The sequence below is a fragment of the Copadichromis virginalis genome, linkage group LG15 (genome assembly GCF_057382275.1).
Source record: "Copadichromis virginalis isolate Kocher_CV1m ecotype Utaka linkage group LG15, C_Virginalis_male_GT1.1, whole genome shotgun sequence".
In the NCBI taxonomy this organism is placed as follows: Eukaryota; Metazoa; Chordata; class Actinopteri; order Cichliformes; family Cichlidae; genus Copadichromis; species Copadichromis virginalis.
The window spans coordinates 32,930,829-32,951,450 of NC_140632.1; the positions used below are offsets into that span (position 1 = coordinate 32,930,829).

At 40.6% G+C, this 20,622-nt stretch overlaps 2 protein-coding genes across 2 annotated transcripts in view; one reads left to right on the forward strand and one right to left on the reverse strand.

Moving 5' to 3' along the window:
* Nucleotides 1–286: 286 nt before the first annotated feature.
* Nucleotides 287–16,733, forward strand: cfap206 (cilia and flagella associated protein 206). Its single transcript, XM_085432956.1, has 12 exons — nucleotides 287–464; nucleotides 546–629; nucleotides 2,436–2,526; nucleotides 3,730–3,918; nucleotides 6,986–7,153; nucleotides 9,667–9,881; nucleotides 10,925–11,044; nucleotides 11,208–11,394; nucleotides 11,516–11,656; nucleotides 13,345–13,556; nucleotides 13,679–13,822; nucleotides 16,471–16,733. The coding sequence occupies exons 1-12, from the start codon at nucleotides 312–314 to the stop codon at nucleotides 16,690–16,692; spliced, it is 1,926 nt and encodes a 641-aa protein (XP_085289082.1). The 5' UTR covers nucleotides 287–311; the 3' UTR covers nucleotides 16,693–16,733.
* Nucleotides 16,734–17,471: 738 nt separating this feature from the next.
* kcnk10a (potassium channel, subfamily K, member 10a) overlaps nucleotides 17,472–20,622 on the reverse strand; it is a 36,136-nt gene continuing 32,985 nt past the window's right edge. Inside the window, exon 7 of the mRNA XM_085432957.1 lies at nucleotides 17,472–20,319. Within this exon, the coding sequence (XP_085289083.1) occupies nucleotides 19,642–20,319 (678 nt within the window). The 3' untranslated portion in view covers nucleotides 17,472–19,641. The remainder of the gene's footprint in view (nucleotides 20,320–20,622) is intronic.

A 20,622-nucleotide genomic window follows, 5' to 3' on the forward strand; every position in this document is an offset into this window, starting at 1 on the left:
ATTATGACTGGTTTTGGTGACGATGTCAGAGAAGTAGGACCTCCTTGCACTCCTCAGTTGTAAAATATAATTGAAGTTTCTCTTTATAGATGTCATAATGAACCTGGAGTTTTATTTTTCTCCAAACAGTTCGGGTTTTAGAACACATTTTGTGTAATTACAACAATATGTAACTTATGACCTGGTTGCATAAAGAAAACAGACACATGCATGGCCTTTTGCCACGTTCTATGGGAACTGCAGAAGTCATCTATGGACTAAAGCATTGTTTAACTGTAGCGCACTCTAGTGGACAAATTTGCACCGCTACTATGGCAACTGCTTATCAACAATCCACCGTAGGTCCGGCGGTAGAAATGTCTCAGGCTGGTGCGGAAACCCTGCTTAAAACCGTAATCGGGCACATTGTGCACGAGTGCAGGCTGAGGGGAGATGCGGTGTCGGAGACGCTGGCAGCTTTTATGGTCGGTAAAACGAAGTAAGCACTTAGTCGTTAAGCTAACGCTGCTGCTGCACACGTTCACGATGTTCTCAAACATCCACAGGTGTCTGCTGTGGTGCTGGACCCAAGAAATGGCTTTAATGTTGACAGGACCCTTACTAAAGATGATGTTCAAAAACTCGAAGAGGTGAGCTGCTTTATTTCTTTTTCTAATTGGTGTTAGTGGTTCTGAAAATCACTGTGTATGTTTGAGTCGAAATTCTGTTCTGTTACAAAATTAGGAGGTAGAAGGGGGCTTCCCATGATGCACTGCATTTCTTCTCCATTTAGTGAGGTTATGGGAGAAAGGCCAAGAGTCAGACGTTTCCATTTAACAGGAGGCAACTTCAAACAGGGAGTGGCAGCTGCGCTCTCCTCTTCTGAGTCCTGATTTTTTTAGATCCTGTTTTTTTTTTTTTTTTTTTTTTTTTTTTGTGGCTATTTCATTTACTTCTGTAGTTTCTGTTTTGTTCCCTTGTCTTTGATTTCTCTTTATGACTACTATTGTATGACAGTAAAGCCCATTTTTATTAACATATATTACACTTGTTACACTTGTTACTGCTGAATCTGAGTTCACCCCTTCTTCTTTTGGTGTAAGACTAACACAAGCAATGATGGTAATCTATTCAGTTCAATTTATTTTTATTCATACAGCATCAAATCACAACAGAAGTCGCCTCACGATGCCTTATATTGTAAGGTAGCCCCTACAATAACACATACAGAGAAAAACCCAACAATCATATGATCCCCTATGAGCAAGCACTTTGGCGACAGCAGGAAGGTAAAAATTCCCTTTAGCAGGAAGAAACCTCCACCAGAACCAGGCTCGGGGAGGGGCGGCCATCTGTTGCAACCAGTTGGGGTGAGAGAAGGAAGACAGGATTAAAGACATGCTGTGGAAGAGAGCCAGAGATTAATAACAAATATGATTCAATGCAGAGCGGTCTATTAACACAGAGAGAGTGAGAAAGGTGACTGAAGAAGAAATACTCCATGCATCATGGGAGTCCCCCAGCAGCCTACACCTATTGCAGCATAACTAAGTGGGGATTCAGGATCACCTGGTCCAGCCCTAACTATATTCTTTAGCGAAAAAGGAAAGTTTTAAGCCTAATCTTAAAAGTAGAGATGGTGTCTGTCTCCCGAATCCAAACTGGAAGCTGAGAAGAAGAGGGGCCTGAAAACTGAAGGCTCTTCCTCCCGTTCTGTTTTTAATACTCTAGGAACAACAACACGTAGGCCTGCAGTGCGAGAGCGAAGTGCTCTAATAGGGTGATATGGTACTACAAGCTCATTAAGATAAGATGGGGCCTGATTATTTAAGACCTTGTATGTGAGGAGCAGGATTTTGAATTCAATTCTGGATTTAACAGGAAGCCAATGAAGGGAAGCCAAAACAGGAGAAATATGCTCTCTCTTTCTAGTCCCTGTCAGGACTCTTGCTGCAGCATTTTGGATTAGCTGAAGGCTTTTCAGCAAGTTTTAGGACATGCTGATAATAATGAATTACAGTAGTCCAGCCTAGAAGTAATAAATTCATCAACTAGTTTTTCAGCGTCACTCTGAGACAGGATATTTCTAATTTTAGAGATATTGTGCAAATGGAAGAAAGCAGTCTTACATATTTGTTTAATATGTGCGTTGAAGGACATGTCCTGGTCAAAAATGACTCCACGGTTCCTCAGTGTTACTGGAGGCCAAGGTAATGCCATCCAGAGTAAGCATCTGGTTAGATACCATATTTCTAAGATCTTCAGGGCCGAGTACAATAACCTCAGTTTGATCTGAATTAAGAAGCAGAAAATTAGAGGCCATCCAGGTCTTTATGTCTTTAAGACATTCCTGCAGTTTAACTAATTGGTGTGTGTTATCTGGCTTCATGGACAGATAAAGTTGTGTGTCATCAGCAAAGCAGTGAAAATGTCTCCCTCTGCAACATGTCTTCCAGCTGTGTCTGGATAAACTCACAGAAAAGTGCAGCCCATCCCTTGACACTATCAAAATGCAGGTGTGCTTTGACATGAATTATACCACGAAATGTAAGTATAACCTCATTCTGATTTTATGTGGCACCAATACATGTATGTAATGTATGCTAAGCTTGCTCGAGGTTGTTCAATTTTTTTATTTAGATTTATTTTGCTATACAACATCTGTCTAGTCGTCTACAAATGCCAATGACCAATTATTAGCATCCATCTAGTTTCATCTGCTTATCTGGGTTTGGGTTGCAGGGGCAGCAGTCTAAGCAGAGAAGCTCAGCCCTAACTCTCACCAGCTACTTTTTCAAGCTTATCCAGGTTACATAATCTTTTCAGCGTATCATTGGTCTACCCATGGTCTCCTCCTAGTGGGACATGCCTGGAACACCTCACCGAGGAGGCATCCTAGCCAGATACCTGACCCACCTCAGCTGGCTAGTTTCGTTGTGGAGGAGTAGTAACTCTACTCTGAGGCCCTCTCAAATGACTTAACTCCTGTTTCTAAGGGAGAGGCCAGCCACCCCTTGAAGAAAGCTTATTCCTGTCGCTTGTATCTGCAATCTCATTCTTTTAGGCCCTACCCAGAGCTTGTAACCATAGTGATGAGACTGTAGATTGACAGGTAAATCAACAGCTTCGCTTTTACAGACCAATCTTTTTCAGCAGTAGGTTTTCAGTACGTATGCAAGGAGAGGACGTAATGCTTTCCATGTCTTCATGTGCAGCTGCTTTGTAACAAATAAATGGCATACCTAGTGCTGCAATCAATAAAATCATCACATTGTTGCAGTCTTGTCCTATTTGTAGCAAAAGTGTTGCTTTTTGCCATTATATATTTTTTGTTCTTTACAGATCAAAGTAGGCTATGCTAAGTTGGTTCATTTTTGTGTCAACCAACGAGTCCAATCAATTGATAACCACTGTTGCATTTCCCATTATCTCCAACTTGGGTTTTATGTTTAGATGAGCTGTCTAATGCATAGAAAGCCTGGATGTGTTAAACTGCAGTTCAGCATAGCCATGCTGAACTTGTTTAACAGAGGCACTAGAGGTCATAAACCCCGATCTTAAATGATACATTTCCAGACTAGTTAAAACGTGTGTTGGTCAGCTTAGAAGCTGATTATCTGAAGCTGTCATATGTGGGTTTATTTAGTCATGTTTGTGCTATTGCAGTGCTCTATTTGAGTCACGTACAGACTTCAGACTGCAAAACCTTGCCACAATGACTTTTGGTGATGACCATGTGTGTTTGTGTAGGTGAGTTTCTTGAGGATATCCACCAGTCAGAAGAGTCCAAGCTGAGTCCACTGTGCAGAGAGATCACTGACAACAGGGTGAAATCAAGGAAGGAATTGGATGGCCTTTACCAGAAAATCACCACTTATATCCTGCAGCGCTCTGCTATGGGTTCGCCTACAGATACCAACACTATGGAAGAGGCTACAGGTCTCATACTACTTTTCATTGTTCCAACTACAATGTCATGTCTGCATACTGAAAATGTAATGCCACGTTACACCAAAGGCTGCGCTACTAATTCTAACCCCAGATCATCCAGACAGCACTTTTTGCTATTCTCAGTGATTCTCCAACATATGTCTTGTGAGCTGACTATGAACTTCAAAACATTTCTGATGAACCACAAGTCTGTTCATATTATGTAACATCAGACTTCCAGTTAGAAAGATCAGGTTCTGAAAGGGAGCAAATTGTCAGCAGTTTTCTGAATGGAATCTCTTCTATTCACAAAATAAATGAACAATTTTACATAATATGGTGCAGAGGTTCCCGGGGGGGTATGAAAAAAAGAAAGCTTGGACACTGGCTTCACCTGCACAAGTGCCGAGGTAGGTCTCTGCGACAGAATTAGTTTCCCTTGCATCGGCAGCACGCGCTGGGTTGTCCAAATCACGGACAAACAGTATCCCACATTCTTTATTTTTAGTTCACAAACACTTGTTGTAATAAATAACTACTCCTGACATTTTGGAGATGTTAGCTCTTTACAGTGGGGCAAAAAAGTATTTAGTCAGCCACCGATTGTGCAAGTTCCCCCACCTAAAATGATGACAGAGGTCAGTAATTTGCACCAGAGGTACACTTCAACTGTGAGAGACAGAATGTGAAAAAAAAAATCCATGAATTCACATGGTAGGATTTGTAAAGGATTTATTCGTAAATCAGGGTGGAAAATAAGTATTTGGTCAATAACAAAAATACAACTCAATACTTTGTAACATAACCCTTGTTGGCAATAACAGAGGTCAAACGTTTACTATAGGTCTTTACCAGGTTTGCACACACAGTAGCTGGTATTTTGGCCCATTCCTCCATGCAGATCTTCTCGAGAGCAGTGATGTTTTGGGGCTGTCGCCGAGCAACACGGACTTTCAACTCCCGCCACAGATTTTCTATGGGGTTGAGGTCTGGAGACTGGCTAGGCCACTCCAGGACTTTCAAATGCTTCTTACGGAGCCACGCCTTTGTTGCCTGGGCGGTGTGTTTTGGATCATTGTCATGTTGGAAGACCCAGCCTCGTTTCATCTTCAAAGTTCTCACTGATGGAAGGAGGTTTTGGCTCAAAATCTCACGATACATGGCCCCATTCATTCTGTCCTTAACACGGATCAGTCGTCCTGTCCCCTTGGCAGAAAAACAGCCCCATAGCATGATGTTTCCACCCCCATGCTTCACAGTAGGTATGGTGTTCTTGGGATGCAACTCAGTATTCTTCTTCCTCCAAACACGACGAGTTGAGTTTATACCAAAAAGTTCTACTTTGGTTTCATCTGACCACATGACATTCTCCCAATCCTCTGCTGGATCATCCATGTGCTCTCTGGCAAACTTCAGACGGGCCTGGACATGCACTGGCTTCAGCAGCGGAACACGTCTGGCACTGCGGGATTTGATTCCCTGCCGTTGTAGTGTGTTACTGATGGTGACCTTTGTTACTTTGGTCCCAGCTCTCTGCAGGTCATTCACCAGGTCCCCCCGTGTGGTTCTGGGATCTTTGCTCACCGTTCTCATGATCATTTTGACCCCACGGGATGAGATCTTGCGTGGAGCCCCAGATCGAGGGAGATTATCAGTGGTCTTGTATGTCTTCCATTTTCTGATGATTGCTCCCACAGTTGGTTTTTCACACCAAGCTGCTTGCCTATTGTAGATTCCCTCTTCCCAGTCTGGTGCAGGTCTACAATACTTTTCCTGGTGTCCTTCGAAAGCTCTTTGGTCTTGGCCATGGCGGAGTTTGGAGTCTGACTGTTTGAGGCTGTGGACAGGTGTCTTTTATACAGATGATGAGTTCAAACAGGTGCCATTCATACAGGTAACGAGTGGGGGACAGAAAAGCTTCTTACAGAAGATGTTACAGGTCTGTGAGAGCCAGAGATTTTCCTTGTTTGAGGTGACCAAATACTTATTTTCCACCCTAATTTACGAATAAATTCTTTACAAATCCTACCATGTGAATTCATGGATTTTTTTTCACATTCTGTCTCTCACAGTTGAAGTGTACCTCTGGTGCAAATTACTGACCTCTGTCATCATTTTAAGTGGGGGAACTTGCACAATCGGTGGCTGACTAAATACTTTTTTGCCCCACTGTATATAGTAAAGTTACAGTGGGATACAAATAATATCCGGCCTGTCCTACCACGATTTGTTTCCCCAGTTCAAATCAAGGACAAACAGTATAACACAGTTGTTTATGTTTTTGAACCCATTTTGCACACAGAGGCATTTTTTGAGAAATGTATTGATAGCAATGTTGAATATTACACAGGAAAAAAAAACAACTACACGTAAAATAATTACACCGTGACGCCTCTGCCTTTCTAAATGGAGGGACAGTAACTGCGTGTGTATACGTAAGCGTGTAAAACCTGAAGATAGTAAGATTAACAGTATTTTGTCTATCTGCCATTCTGCAATTCATCTCATGTAAACAACGTGGCGCACAGCGTGACGTGAAAAAAGGCACCACTCGTTGCGTGACTAACTCTGTATTCCTTGTCCACACGTAAACGCAAAAAACGGCGTTTTTAAAAAAAAAAAAATCTGTTTTCAGTGATTCGAAACTCCGTTTACGTGTGGACGAAATGTCCAAACGCGTAGAAACAGCTGCGTTTTCAAAAATACCCGTTTAAGTGTGGACGTAGCGTAAAAGAGTTCTGAGATTATTTTATAACTACCTGTAATTTATTGCAGTTTACTTGTATTTGCTTAATTGTTTACTAAATGTTTGAGGTGTGAAATAAACCGCAACGGAGTTTGAAAACAAAATATGGGTGTGTGTGGTTGGAGGATATGTTTGTGCGGGGGGTGTTTAGTTGGTGGGGGGGCCCGAACATTTTTCTTGTAAAACAATGGGGGGGCCCAGCAAAAAAAATTTTGGGAAACACTGATATAGTGTAACAATTAGCCATGCAGTGAATGATGGTGGTGGTGGTAATAATGATTATACATGCAGTGTGTCTAACGTTTGACTTCTCTTCTTCCTTTGCCATAGCTGTCCTGCAGAGCGTCTTCCCTCAGGCTGAACTGGGAAACTTTCGAGTGGCCTTAAAGAGAGACCAGGAGCAGCAGCTCAAAGAACTCACCATGATTGTTACTGGGATCCGACTCTTCAACAAAGCCAACAAGAGGGGTGAAGAGGAGGTTGACATCCATGAACTAAGTACAGTTTTTATGCTTATTTTTCACTTTGCCAGCTTGAGATTGATTGTTAGAAGACCTCTACTGTAGATTTAGCTCAGTGACTGTCTCTTTGCTATTTGAAATTATAAGCAGTCGCATGCAGTTAAAATACTTTTAAAAACATTTGTAGGCCGACCAACAACATTGGCCGACAGTTCACCAAAATGAAATGAAATGTCTTCATGAACCAAAAAGTCCAGCTGTTTTCGTTTCAAGCCTGTAACACTATAGACCTTGCTCCATAATGGTGGTTTGTGAGTGTTGTACGACTGGGCAGAGGGGAGGGAGAGGGGACACCTCTGCAAAACGCAGTTTCAGTTCAGCAACATCCACTCTGTAAACCTGTGACAATCTCCCCAGTGTGTGTAGCTTTGCCCTGAGGGTTAGAACGTACACATCTTTTTTTTTCTTGGTTGGGCTTGGACCTTTTTTGCAGTTTTCTTTAATCAGGTTGACAACTTAAGTGTCCGAGACATGAATGAAGTGTCCTGGTCAGTCAGTATCTCTTTCGATATGCCGACTCTGGAGATGACCTGAAACTGTGTCTACACGACACTCTTTGGTAAAGTGGTGCACAGCAGCATTGCTTCAGGTTATCCTGTTGCGTAATCCACCAGAACTAATACAAAGTGATATCCCTCTGCACTCCAGTGAAATGGCTTCATGGTATGTGGCTGCAGAATGTGTGAAGTGATGATGAGGTGGACCCAAAAGGAGAGAATCAACAGACGTGAAACTGGGACTTCACAAAAACAGAGCCGTTTTATTCATAGATTGCACGAAAACACAAACAAGGAGATAGGACTAAACTAGCAAGACAGTTAAACTCGGGAAACTAAACACTAGGAACCTAAAACATGAAATGCACATATGGGACAAGACGGGCTGGTGAGAACACACGTGGATGCACATGACAGACGGGGGAGACAAAGAATAAAGCACAATGAGAGGAACACGTGTACAGAAAAAGGAGACAAAAACATAACGACTGGACACACAGAGGGCGAGGGAGCTATATGCACAGAAACGTAAACACAGACAACAAGACAGATTCTCACAGGAGGCACAAAAAGGACCTAGCAGACGAGAGACTAAACTGGGAACACAAGAAAACTCAGAAACATAGAAAGAATAAACTCAAAACGAACTAGAGAAACTTACATCATCATTATAATACAAAAACACAATAAACTCAAAATGCTGGGTCCAACACCTAGAATTACAAATGGCCTGATGAGGTTTGCACCAGTGTGCTCAAACGGGACGTCCATTAACAGGAGTGGGTGCAAGGGTGCTTTTGGAAAGGGTGGCGGGTTCACCAGCTGACATTCTGGGCAGGGCGCACGCTATTGGTGCATGTTTTCCTGTGTTCTCCTAGTAGTTTTCTATCTGTTTCCCAGTTTAGTTCCTTAGCTTCCCAGTGTCATAGTGCTTTGATTTTAGTTCATATTTCTAGTTCCTCGCTTTTGGCTTTGTTTGTTGTATGATTAAAGAGTCATTTACAGCCAAAATAAAGCTGCCACTTTTAGTTCTCACCCTTGCGTTTATGAGTCCTGCATTTGGGTCCTACATCCTGCCTGCCACACAGTGAGCCTTGACATGTAAAGGAACTCAGCCTGGTCTTGTAGCCAGTTGAGCTGCTGTTGATGCACCAACACCTGCTCCCAATGCATCAACTCCACCACAATATCTGCCAGTGTCACTCAACTGCGTTAGTCATAGGCCCATCATCCCACAACTGGATTTCGGTACCAATCGTGACAAAAAGATCCAACGCACTCAGCATCACAAAGTAAGTGAACGTTTTTTTGTGGTGCTTCACACTCTTTAGTTTCTGCAGGCCTCCAGCTGCCTCCTTCAGCACAGCACACAGCTCTGGCATCAGGTAATTTTGTCCAACTCAAATAGGGGAGGCATGATTGATGATGGAGAGCTGCTGACCACACCCTGAATCTATCACTCCACCCCTCCATTGCAGCTGAGCCACAAATCACACCCCATTACATATGCATATGTGCACCTTAGATGTTGAGGGTTTCTGTGGGGAGGTTTAACTGTGGACAGTACTGTTTTAAAGAATCTGTCAGGTTCAGCCCCTGACACAAGTTGTTACATCAAAAGAGGAAACAAACAGGTTACTCACAGGGCTGGGGGAGGCTTCAGGCTCTTACCCAACTCCACTCTGTCAGGCCTCTTTCCAGTGGTGATGGCAGCCAGCTCCAGCTCCAGCATTTCCCACATGTCAGCTTTGTGTTCTGTGTCCTGTGCTGTCACAGGGCTATCACGCCGTGACTCGGGTCCTCTCTTCTCTCCAGTTCTCCTCCTCCTATTCTTGCTTTCTAGTTCCCCTGCTGGATTTTCTCTTCCAGTCTTTCTTCAGCCTACTCAATCTTAATTTGGGGCATGATAAAGTCCAGCTGAATGTATATAGATTCACAAAACACACAGATCTAACAACAGTGATATTTATACCTTTTTGTGTTCTCCTTGCAGTGCCTGCAGTTCTTCAAGAGGCTCTTCCAGTCACCAGTAAAAGCATAGCAAATGAGCTGTGTGTGACACAGACTTTGGTGTTCAAGTACACTGTTGTGCTGGAGAAGCTAACAAGCTCTGATGTTCAGCTGGGACATTCTGACATGCCCGTTATTCTCCTCAAACAGGCTTTGTACAATGCCAGACAGCATGAAGTTTTCCTAAAAATGTTACTGGTAAGGTGGCAGTAACTTTAAACAAAATGTTAAAAACATGGTATTTACATGGAGACTACACCTGTTATAACAGTGATATCAGTCATTTAATAATAACAATAGTACCAACTTTTAGTGCTTTGCAAAAGTCTTGAGCTAGGAAAAAAGAAATGGGTGCAGTAATTAATTGAAACGTGTACTACAGTATATTAAGACAGTGTTTTAAGCTGTGTACACACTGAAAGCTATTTGATCACCACATGATCATCATGAAGCTGACCACTGGGTGACTGGCCTGAAAGTTGAGCGAAGTTTATCTTGGGTCACGCCCACTTTCTGACTGGAGAGGTTCACCCATAGACGGCTGAAGCCACTGAATGTCATTTGTATGATCTCTCGTAGTGAAATCACTACAAAAAGCATCCAGTGCGCACATAGATAAAAGCAAAAACTGATTGTATAATTCTGAATTTAAAAGTCGGCAGCATTTAAGAGGATAAATAAATTTTTCCAGTGGGCGACTATCACGGACTAATGTGAAGTGTGTATCAATTAAAGCAAGATGCCTGTATAATTATAGAGTAGTGGTAACAACACAACATGAAGTGTACATTTTAAATACACTTATAAAATAACTGCATAATACTTTAACAATAACTAAACTAACAACCTTAAATTGCAGCTGAATAATATTGTCAAATAATAAAACTGAAAAATATTTTCTACCTGGATGTTGCATCCTGGGTCGAGCTCTTTAACCAGCTGTTTTACCAACCATATGGTCACAAAAGTGATGATCAGGCTGAAATAATTGAATACTGTTATTTCAGCCTTAGTCTCATTTTGGTTATTGAGTATTTTTTCCTTGAGATACTCACTGTTAAAAGTTTGGACAATAAAAAAAGCACAAAACGAAACAAAGCATGCACAATGTTTTGTGTACGCCCATTGCTATTATTTCATATGTACCACTGGGCATTTTAGGCTATTTTCATCTTATTGAAGGTGATTTTTTTTTTTATATTAAAATATTTAGTGAAATATTAATTTTCCTGTACCACCAGGCTGATGCAAATTCATGTGCTAAGCATGTTGAAACCCTGCTGAGTGACGTCTCATCACAGATGAAGATGCTAAAAGAAACTGTGCAGTCAAAAACAGCAGTACCAGCTGCAACAGTTTTCGTAAGTTGCTTTGTTTTGAAGTGTTCTTAAGTTGTTACAGTTAATGTCTTTTTATATTTCATCTGAAGGAATAGATGGAAGTGTGTACAAGATTTTCTTTCTCCTTGATTCTTATATTTGTCTGTAACTAGAGTCTTTATTTTGTCATTTCTCATTATTCAAGATGCTGTCAAAGTTATGGTTTGAACTTCGGGATGAGGGTGAGTTCCTGAACATGCTCAATAAAATCATGCTCAGACTCCAGCCCTTCTCTGCCTCCCAGGCCAGGATTTTCTCTGAAGCATATCTAGAAAGTCTGTTGGAGGACTCAGAGGTGAAGACAGACGAACAGAGAATGCTTGAGTCTTCAGGTATGGCTTTGGTCACCCACAGAAACAAAACTGCATTTTCCACAAGAGTTACAAAAAAGAGAAATGAAGATCTATGCTTTTGCCAGTCTTAAATGTGGTTGTGATTTATTTTGTCTTTCAGATAACTGCGTTGATCCAGCTTCCCTGAAGACACAGGAATGGCTTTTTCCTGAAACAACAGTCAATTTTGAGGAAATACCCCTACAGTATAATGGATTCTGTGGCTACACACTTGTAACCAGAGATGGCCTTCTACTTCCAGGTACGATTCCAGTGTGATGGTTTTTTGCTTAGGTAAAACACATTTAGGTGTGTGAGTAAAGGTGTCAGCTTTCTTTAAAAACACTCATGAAGTTGCAGGGAATTATGAAGTTGTTCTCTGAATGGTCACAAAGGTGGTGACCAAAGCCTCTTCATAGCTATAATTATACTGCCTTCCTGATCCCATCCATCCATCCATCCATCCATCCATCCAGAATTTAGGCTAGTATTGTAATTAAAATGTTATATTATAAAATTCAAAAATGGAATGCAGTCAACTGTGTCTGAGACACCTTTTAGAAGCTCTAGTTAAGAATGTGTAATGCCTTTGATTTTCCAAGTATAACGTTTTATTGTTGATTGTGAAGTCACGATTATTCCAAACTGGTGAGTGAAGAGGACGAAGCTGCTGACTTGGTGCTCAGTCATGCTGACAGAGTTGATGCTATAACATATATATATATATATATATATATATATATATATATATATATATATATATATATATATATATATAGTGATGTGTGTTAATAGTCTGCCTACTAAATATAGGTTTGATAACAGTATGTCTTGGCATAATGCTTGTTCAAGTTTGTAACTAGAATGAATCAGATTTAGGTTTATTGAACCAGGTTCAGCTGGACAAAGGTAGTGATATTTGGGGTGGGGTTTGGAAGTCATTTGCCTTCTGTGGGTGGTTGGAGAGCTGTTTGAATGGTCACCTAACATGTGTAATACTAATGATAGTCTGGACTCTCTTACCTGTCTGTAAAACTTGCTTTTGGCCTTAAATGTACTGCAGCTATTTTCCACAGATTTGTTGAATTTGCTGTATTTTAAAAGAATGCAATCCCTACAATCTACGTAATATATTTTACAAATCGTGTTTTTCAAGTATTTATTTTTTATTTTATTTTTTTATTCCCTACACTTCGGTTGAGGGATCATATGATGATACTGCTTTAATTGCACAGAATCAGTATAGAAATAATATCAGTTGTTGATCATTCTTAGTAGTCTGTGGGAGCGCTGTTTGGCGTCACTCATTAAGACCAGGCTGAATGCTAACAACGTGTTAATTCTCTCCTACATGTCAGCACATCAAATTTTTCCACCTATGACTAACTAAATAAATAAATACTGCAGTATTAGGTTGACACTGATTTACAGGACATGTACCTGTTTTTGCAGCTGGACTGTCTCTTTCACAGCCCTGAATTTCTGAACCAGAGTATTAAAATGAATCATAAAGGTGATATACTAAGATTAGCAGCAGACAACTTGAGTAAAGCTGTCCATCAAGTAAGCAGGCATGGCTGTGATTGTTGCCACTATGATGTTATTGGAAAGCATAAATGGTGGGGATTACCAATAGTTTTTAAGTACAGTGTTAGCCAATACAAGTCTTTGATGATAAGGCTAATATGAGTGTTTATCTTAGTGAAACTTCTCACCTGTGTAATTAGATACATTAATCGGTTAGTTAACTGGGCACTCAAAGCACTTCATCACATAAGACTTCATAGAAGCACTTTTTTCTATACTTAAGCACCTTGTCTAACATTCAGTCTCCTTCTCTGATGGGTGGATCAGGGGGAAGATTGTTTCATTAACTTCAAATTAAATGAACATAGAGTAGATCAAAGGGAGGCTGTAGACCAATATTATATTAATGTTTATCTCTTGCAGGTAATCCATACATTGGAGCCCTGAAACACAAGGAGAAGCTCTATGTTTTTACCTCCAAAGAAGCTGCCATGAAGTTTGCCCTTAGTCCAGACAGCTTTGTTGCAGAGGTTGCAGAAAAAGCCAAATACTCCCCTGAACTCATTCAGCTCCTCAAACTCCACCAACAGTTTTCCTGTATTAGTCCATACTCTGATGTGAGCAGACTCTCACAGGTAACTTTCTAATAGCCACAACACACACTTCAAAAACATTTAATGAAATTCACAGGAGCTTTTAAAACTTTATGTTTGGACAATCTGTTGGTAGTAACTGATTTCGACTTTTGGTTTGGCAGACCCAGCCAAGAAAGGGTTTACCGGTGAAGCCAGGTATAAAATGTGAGTGTGGCACTCAGACTGAAATTCACCCTGTGGAGAAAAACATTGTCAAGTCATATGAGTGGAATGAGTGGGAGCTTAGACGAAAAGCTCTCAAATTGGTGAGACACGTTCATTTATTTTTCTCACTTTGTAGTCTGATGTGTGCTAAGTGTTGAAACCTATAGTAATACTTAACGGTGTTATAACTTAAAAGTATGACATTTTCTACAAACAGCGTTAGGTAATATATTAAACTTGGGTTGCTTGTAACCTTTTTCAGAGAGGTTTTTGTCATTCATTTAAAATGTACAATGTAAACTGTTCTGTTTTTGAATGATTCATGAATGTGAAAAGACTTATCAGCAGTAGCAGAATATCAAAAGTCACAGAACAGAATAGTAGTATTGGAACAGTTGAGAGGCCACCCTGCCTGGAGCTGTCCAGTGGATTGCACAGATTTGTCACTTCCAGACAGGTTCAGCCCGTTTAATCACTTTCCATAAGAAAGCCACAACTCGGGGTGGAAAAAGCCATAAAGTAAGCAGCGGATCATGGCCTAGACTCGGCATTGTTTATCCCACTCAGTGAGTCTACAGGTTAGATTAGTCTCACGTTTGTGAAAGGCATTGGAGGCAGACAATGGAGATGGAGAACCTCAGGAGCCCACCTGATGGTGACGAAGACCCTCAGGAGACCCTGGAATTCTCTGTCAGCCACGGTCAATTCTGACTACCTTCTTTCTGGCCCATAAAAAGGGAGTAAATGGGCTAAACATTTCTGGAAGTGGCAAATCTGTGCAATCCAACTGGACGGCTCTAGGCAGGGCATGGAAGTAAGTGTCATGAACGAAAACAAACGCGCATATGCAGGGTGGCCATCCGACGCTCACAGTTATAGTAGCTTTTTGTTTGATGTGTCCTGATGCTCTTTCTTTCTGTCTCCATGTTTTACAGTTTTACAATTTGATGTGGTTTTATCAGAAGTTACATTTTCCTTCATAAGTGTCCCTTCTGATTGTGCTTGGATTATCTTTTCAATTACTGTATGTGCTATAGTGTTTTTTTTTCTTATATAATTTTCTTGTGTACTTTATAATAGAACTTCATAGACCTCATAGCACCCCAATGACATGCAGAAATGGTCACATTTACAAGTTTTAGCAGATATTAGTTTACTGTACATTTATACTTACTATAAATGCAGTAAGTTTATAGTAAGTATTTTAAGTGCTTAAAGTCTTTGTGTGTATGTTTGTGTGTCGATGTGTAACTTTGCTGCTTTTATTAAGAATGAATATGTTAATTTCTTGGAACAAGGCGTCCCACAGCAGCCTCAGGTTCATCTTTACCTGTACAGCTTTTGTCATTAACAACCCTTCTCTAAATGAACATTGTGCTGTCTGTGTTCTGAGCCTATATCCAGTGAGCTGCAGTTCTCTGGGAGAAAATACTTTGTTGATATTAGTTATCAGAGGAGAATGGCCTAATATCTTTGGGCTGGACAGGAACTCTAATAACCACTTATTACATCTAATGAATGCAGAAAGGTCTCTTTGAACACATCACACTTTGAATCTGGTACAGTATGTATGTGCTCAAAAAAATTATCGGATAGAATAGAATAAAACAGACACGATAGAAAATAGCCTGGTCTGATGAGTCTAGATTTTTGCCACAACATTTGAATGTAGTGTAAAAATGTGGTGTAAACACCATGAACAGGACATTTAAGGCCAAACAAACAGACTGAGAAAAAGCACATACACCAGGGCTGTTGCATTAATAAATGCAGGGAGATAAATCAATGCAAAAACACAACCTTCAACTGTGCAATATTTTCTTTTCTTTTTTCTTTTTAGCTGTGCAATATTCTTCTTCTTCTTTTAACTGTGCAATATTTCCAAGGAACCGTGCAATATTCTAAGGACTGAATCACTGTGTGTATTCTCACTTGTTCATTCTGATACAGTCTTGTACATACTATATATTTTTTTTCTTTGTTTAAAATTTATTGTACAGATATACTTCTTTTTCTTAACATTGCCCTTTTTTTTTACTTGTACTGAACGGGTTTGCATACAGTTTTCGTTGTTCGAAAGCACACTGACAGTAAAGATTGTGGTTCTGGAAACCCTGATCCATCTTGCCTTGGATCAGCAGCCCAGGTTGCTCCTGGTGGTGGTATAATGGCATGAGGGATATTATCTATGCATACTTTGAAGTCCATTAGTAGCAACCAAGCATTTTTTTAAATGCCTGGGTAGTATTGTTGACTTTTCCCATCCCTTTATAGCCACAGTGTAACCACCTTCAGATGGCTTAACACATCCTGTTACAAAGCTTAAATCATCTCAAAAGGATTTTATGAACATGACAATGAGTTGTCATTGTAGCACTGAAATGGGCTTCACAGTCACCATCGCAGTCCAACAGAGTACTTTTAAGAACTTTTATAGTGGATTATATAGGATAGGATTTCGAACGGGATTTTCATCATGTATGTGGAAGCCAATGAACATGTAGCAGCTATGTGATGCTATTGGACCAAAATCCTAAAAGGATTGTTTCCATCACCTTGTTGAGTATATGCTACAAGAACTGAGGGAGTTATGAAAGGCAAACTCTAACCTGGTACTAGCAAGATGTAACTAACAAAGTTAACTGGACCTTACCGTATTACAGTGGTTTCAAGAGTTGGGTTCTGTTTTGTTTGTCTCAATGCACGACTTTATTTACTGACCTTTCATTTCCATGCTTCATATCTCTAGGCCAATCTTCAGACCAGAGTTACCGTTTCAGTACAGACTGACCTGAGTCACATGAGGCGGGAAAATGTCACTCAGACCTGGCTTCCTAAGAATGCTGCCTGTCAAAGCAAGAGAGATGGTGCAAGCCAAGTGCCTAAACCTCAAACCTTTGTAGCAGGTCTGAGAGGACAAAGGGGTGCACATGTTGTCAAAGCAAACCTGACCAGATCTGTGGATGATTAAAGAGAAATAGTTAACAAAATAAAAGTTGATGTAAGAATCTTCTTGTTGTTTTTATCCTTTTTCTTTTATATAGCCTATACCCTCTGGACACACCACCTACCTGCAGTGCTTTTGTTTACAGCACTTGACCCTAAAATTTTAAACCCTGGAAACATGATTCCTGGACTACACCAGACAAGATGCCTAGCTCTAGTTTGAAGGTATGATTCCGTGGCACTATGCAGATCAGCATCCACTAACCCCGCTCTGATTTTACATGCCTAACAAGCCTAGGTGCTTGATTTTATACACCTGTGGCTGTGAAAGGGGCCATTGGAAGACCTGAATTAAATGATTTGGATAGGTGAAAGCTCTCTCTCTCTCTCACTCACTCACTCACACACACACACACACACACACACACACACACACACACACACACACACACACACACACACACACACACACACACACACACACACACACAAAATTAATAAAGTCTGTGTGATTAGTTTCAGGTTCATGCTCCGGTCACAGCTGGCTTTGATACACCTGGGGTATTGCATGTCATGTTAAACATACATTATATCTTTGTTAAGAACAGCAGAAACTGATCCAACATGCCCCAATTTCTCCTTGTTTATCTGAATGCAAGTAGCTACCCTTTGTAACCAAAGAGTCAGGAAGTGTATCTGAAAGTGATGCAGGTCTGTGGTGGATATTTTTCAGAAACAGACACAGGAAACAATAACTAAAACTAAAACCAGGACAAATTGAATCTTGACATTTGCAAAATCATAAATAGCACTCATTTAGTGATCTTTAATTCCAAAAGGCAATCACTACCTTTAATGTAATGGTTGCACAGGAGATACTGTGAGCAGTGTCTAAGTACATAGCTTGTGCATCTTATTAACACAGGCAGTTAAAAACGCCATCCTTTGAAGCAAGTGGTCGTATACAGTCAACATCATATACATTATAATAATCTGTAATACAGCATGCCTTGTTCCATGTCTTGGTTTTCTTTGTAAGCTTTGCATTTTTGTATCACTTGGAAGCATTTTAAAACACACCTTCTTGCATTGACACTAGCCTAGAGCTTCACTTAATAATGTGAACAGTAAGATAAGACAAGAGTGCATACACAGATAGTGACTACATTAACATGAGGCTAGGAGCGGTGTTTAAAACAGTATGAGCATCATAATATCACAGTATGATTTAAGCACGTTTTCTTTTTCCCCCCTTAAAAGGTACACAGTGAGTACGAGACTATTTTATTTTGGGGGAAATTATCTGCTCAAACAGCCAATACGATGGCTGAAGCTGCAGCCGATGCACAAGTTCATGAAGATGGAGTACTGGCAATGGCCATCAGATGCTGGCTGCACAGAAATCTCCAACTGCATAGAATTTCATTGATAATGTCCCAAACTGTCCAATCCCATGTTTTTCACATCAAGATTGATTCTCCAGAGCTAAAATCCTTCCTCCTGTTAAAATCCATCAAAAAGGTATTAAGGCTAGAATTGTATGTTTTGGACCACATTTACTCGTTTGACAGGTGTCACAGCCTATCAGGTGTCAGTCCTGGTGGATCCGTGTTCCACTGACGTCCATCCATTTGAATTTTCCAGACTGCAGGCGAAGGGGTAAACCCAAGTCAAATCAAGATCTGTAATGTCACTGCCACAGACAATCTACACCTCCTAAATATGTTCGTTTAAGGTACAATAACAAGGGCACGATGCACACTGACAGTAACAGCAAGTCCCTTTTATACTCTCAAACCCATCGTCTCAAACCATGTTTCATGGAGAATATGCAATAGACATTCCTCTTTCATTATGGCTCTTCTTCCATTCTATTTTCATTCTTTCATTGAGAACAGGTATAGTTACTGACCCCTCATTCAATACTTAGGAGACAATATCAGGCCCTGAGATAGTGTTAAAAGAGGTCAGACATTGTACAGAGACAATGGCTAAGGTTGGGGATCATGCACAGACAACATGTGGCATGTTTTTAGTCACATTTCAATGCACATTTTAAGAATCAATTTTTAGTAGGCAACATGACAACTAACACATCATAAGAAAGTCAGGCCTTTATGTTTTAATGTTCCACACAGCATTTTTTTTTCTGTTTTCATATTTATTATGCTTGAGACACGGATGAAGTCACAACAAAGTTGTACGTCTGTGTGTACACATAAGACCTCATTTAAGACACCTCCAATTCTGTCACTGACATCCAAACTTTCATCACACATCTAACAGTGCCAGTTCTGTTTTTAAGTCTAATTTTTTAATGCTAACACTTTTGAATCTGGAGAGTGATCTGCATCAGCTTATTTTTTACAATTTCGCTGGTTCTTTACAAACCACATCATCTGCATGGTTGGACACATTGGTAATTGCTGCCATGTCTAAATGTTTCTGGATCATTTCTAAAAGCGGGGCCCCGTGTAGATGGTCAGAACAGTTTCTTGTAGCTCCGCCCATGCCAAAACTTTATATGTTTGTTTATATTTCATTTCAAATTCAAGTGAAAGTGCAGTGTACAGAAGAAACAGTGCTGACTAACAACTTGTGGTTGTATATGACATGTACTGTATACTATGACAAAACAGAAAATTCCCTTTCCCACTTGGACAATTGAAATCTCTCCATGGGATACGTGTGTATCTTTATAGATTATAGCTGAGTACAGTACAATTGAGAAAAACAATGGACATAGCTGACAACTTTTACTATAACTTAACAATCATTTGTCAAAGAACAATGACAGAAACCCTTCCAGGTCTTGATTTATAGAAAGTAACATCTATGCCTCAGATCCATAGAGCCCATTGAATATGTGACCATTACTGTATATATCAAAAAGGAAAGGTTCTGTCCTTGCTCAAGCACACACAGGAATAAGGGAGAGGCACTAATGGTGGTATTTAAAAACTCATCTGTAGGATCATGCAGAGTCTATCTTAATATGGAGATCTGTATCATGGGTTTTGTCATCCTCGTTCTCTTTGGTGTGCTCCTGTATAAGCCCATTTTGCAGCTTGCAAGCTTCCACAAACAGTGGAAAATCCGACAAACTGGTGTTGCATTCCTTGTCTTCGTTTTCATCCTCTCCTTCGTCTTTTCTTCTTCCTTCATCTGTCGTAGGTATGCTGCAGTCAAAAGCAGGTATGCTGTAACCGTACGCTTCACTATGAGGCCGGCGAGTTTCATCTGGGATGTTTTTCTTTAGGTCTCTATTCCTGTTACGCTTGGCTAGCTTGGTGACGGAGCCAAGGCGATTAAAAATGTTGTCCTCAGACATGGTTTGGGAGCTGGAGCGTCGGTCACACTGTTCGGCCTCTCGCAGTCGAAGGTTGTTTAGCTTAGTGTCGATACTTTCCTGGGAAGAAGTCTTATAGTTGTTGGCATCCAGACTGTTGAAGATGGCACGCCGTTCTGGGGAAAGCATGTCCAGGGACACAGCACGCTGGTCCAGGCCTAGCTGCCGTCTCTCCATGCTTCGGATGGTTGCAGCTCGCTGTAACTTGTCGTGGACTTCTATGCTCATGCGCCGGCGTGTCTCTCTGAACTCAGCTCGAACATTTGCTTTCCACTCAGCTGCATGAGCTTTGATCTCTCCAACCTCAGGAAAAGAATATTGTCAGATATAAGGTTTAGTAAATATACTGCACTAGGTTCCCTTTACCTTATTGTGTGCACCCCACCTGCAGAGCCCCTGAAAACAGAATGTCTGTTTTCTTATCACATGGTAATCAGAAACATACTTCTCTGAGTACTTGGAACATGAGACAAATTAGATTAGATGTTAATTCAAAACAGAAGGGATTCTCACTGGAATATGTCACCAGTCAGAAATAGGTTGAACTGTAAGGATGAATAACTTTGGCAGGCAAAATCTGACTAAATACAACTTAATGTATATGAC

Excerpts from the sequence above, each read along its gene's own strand:
- cfap206 (XM_085432956.1), top strand. The coding sequence starts at position 312 with ATGGCAACTGCTTATCAACAATCCACCGTAGGTCCGGCGGTAGAAATG. Across the intron at positions 7,154-9,666 it reads GGTTGACATCCATGAACTAA|TGCCTGCAGTTCTTCAAGAG; the intron begins GTACAGTTTTTA and ends TTCTCCTTGCAG. Across the intron at positions 9,882-10,924 it reads TTTTCCTAAAAATGTTACTG|GCTGATGCAAATTCATGTGC; the intron begins GTAAGGTGGCAG and ends CTGTACCACCAG.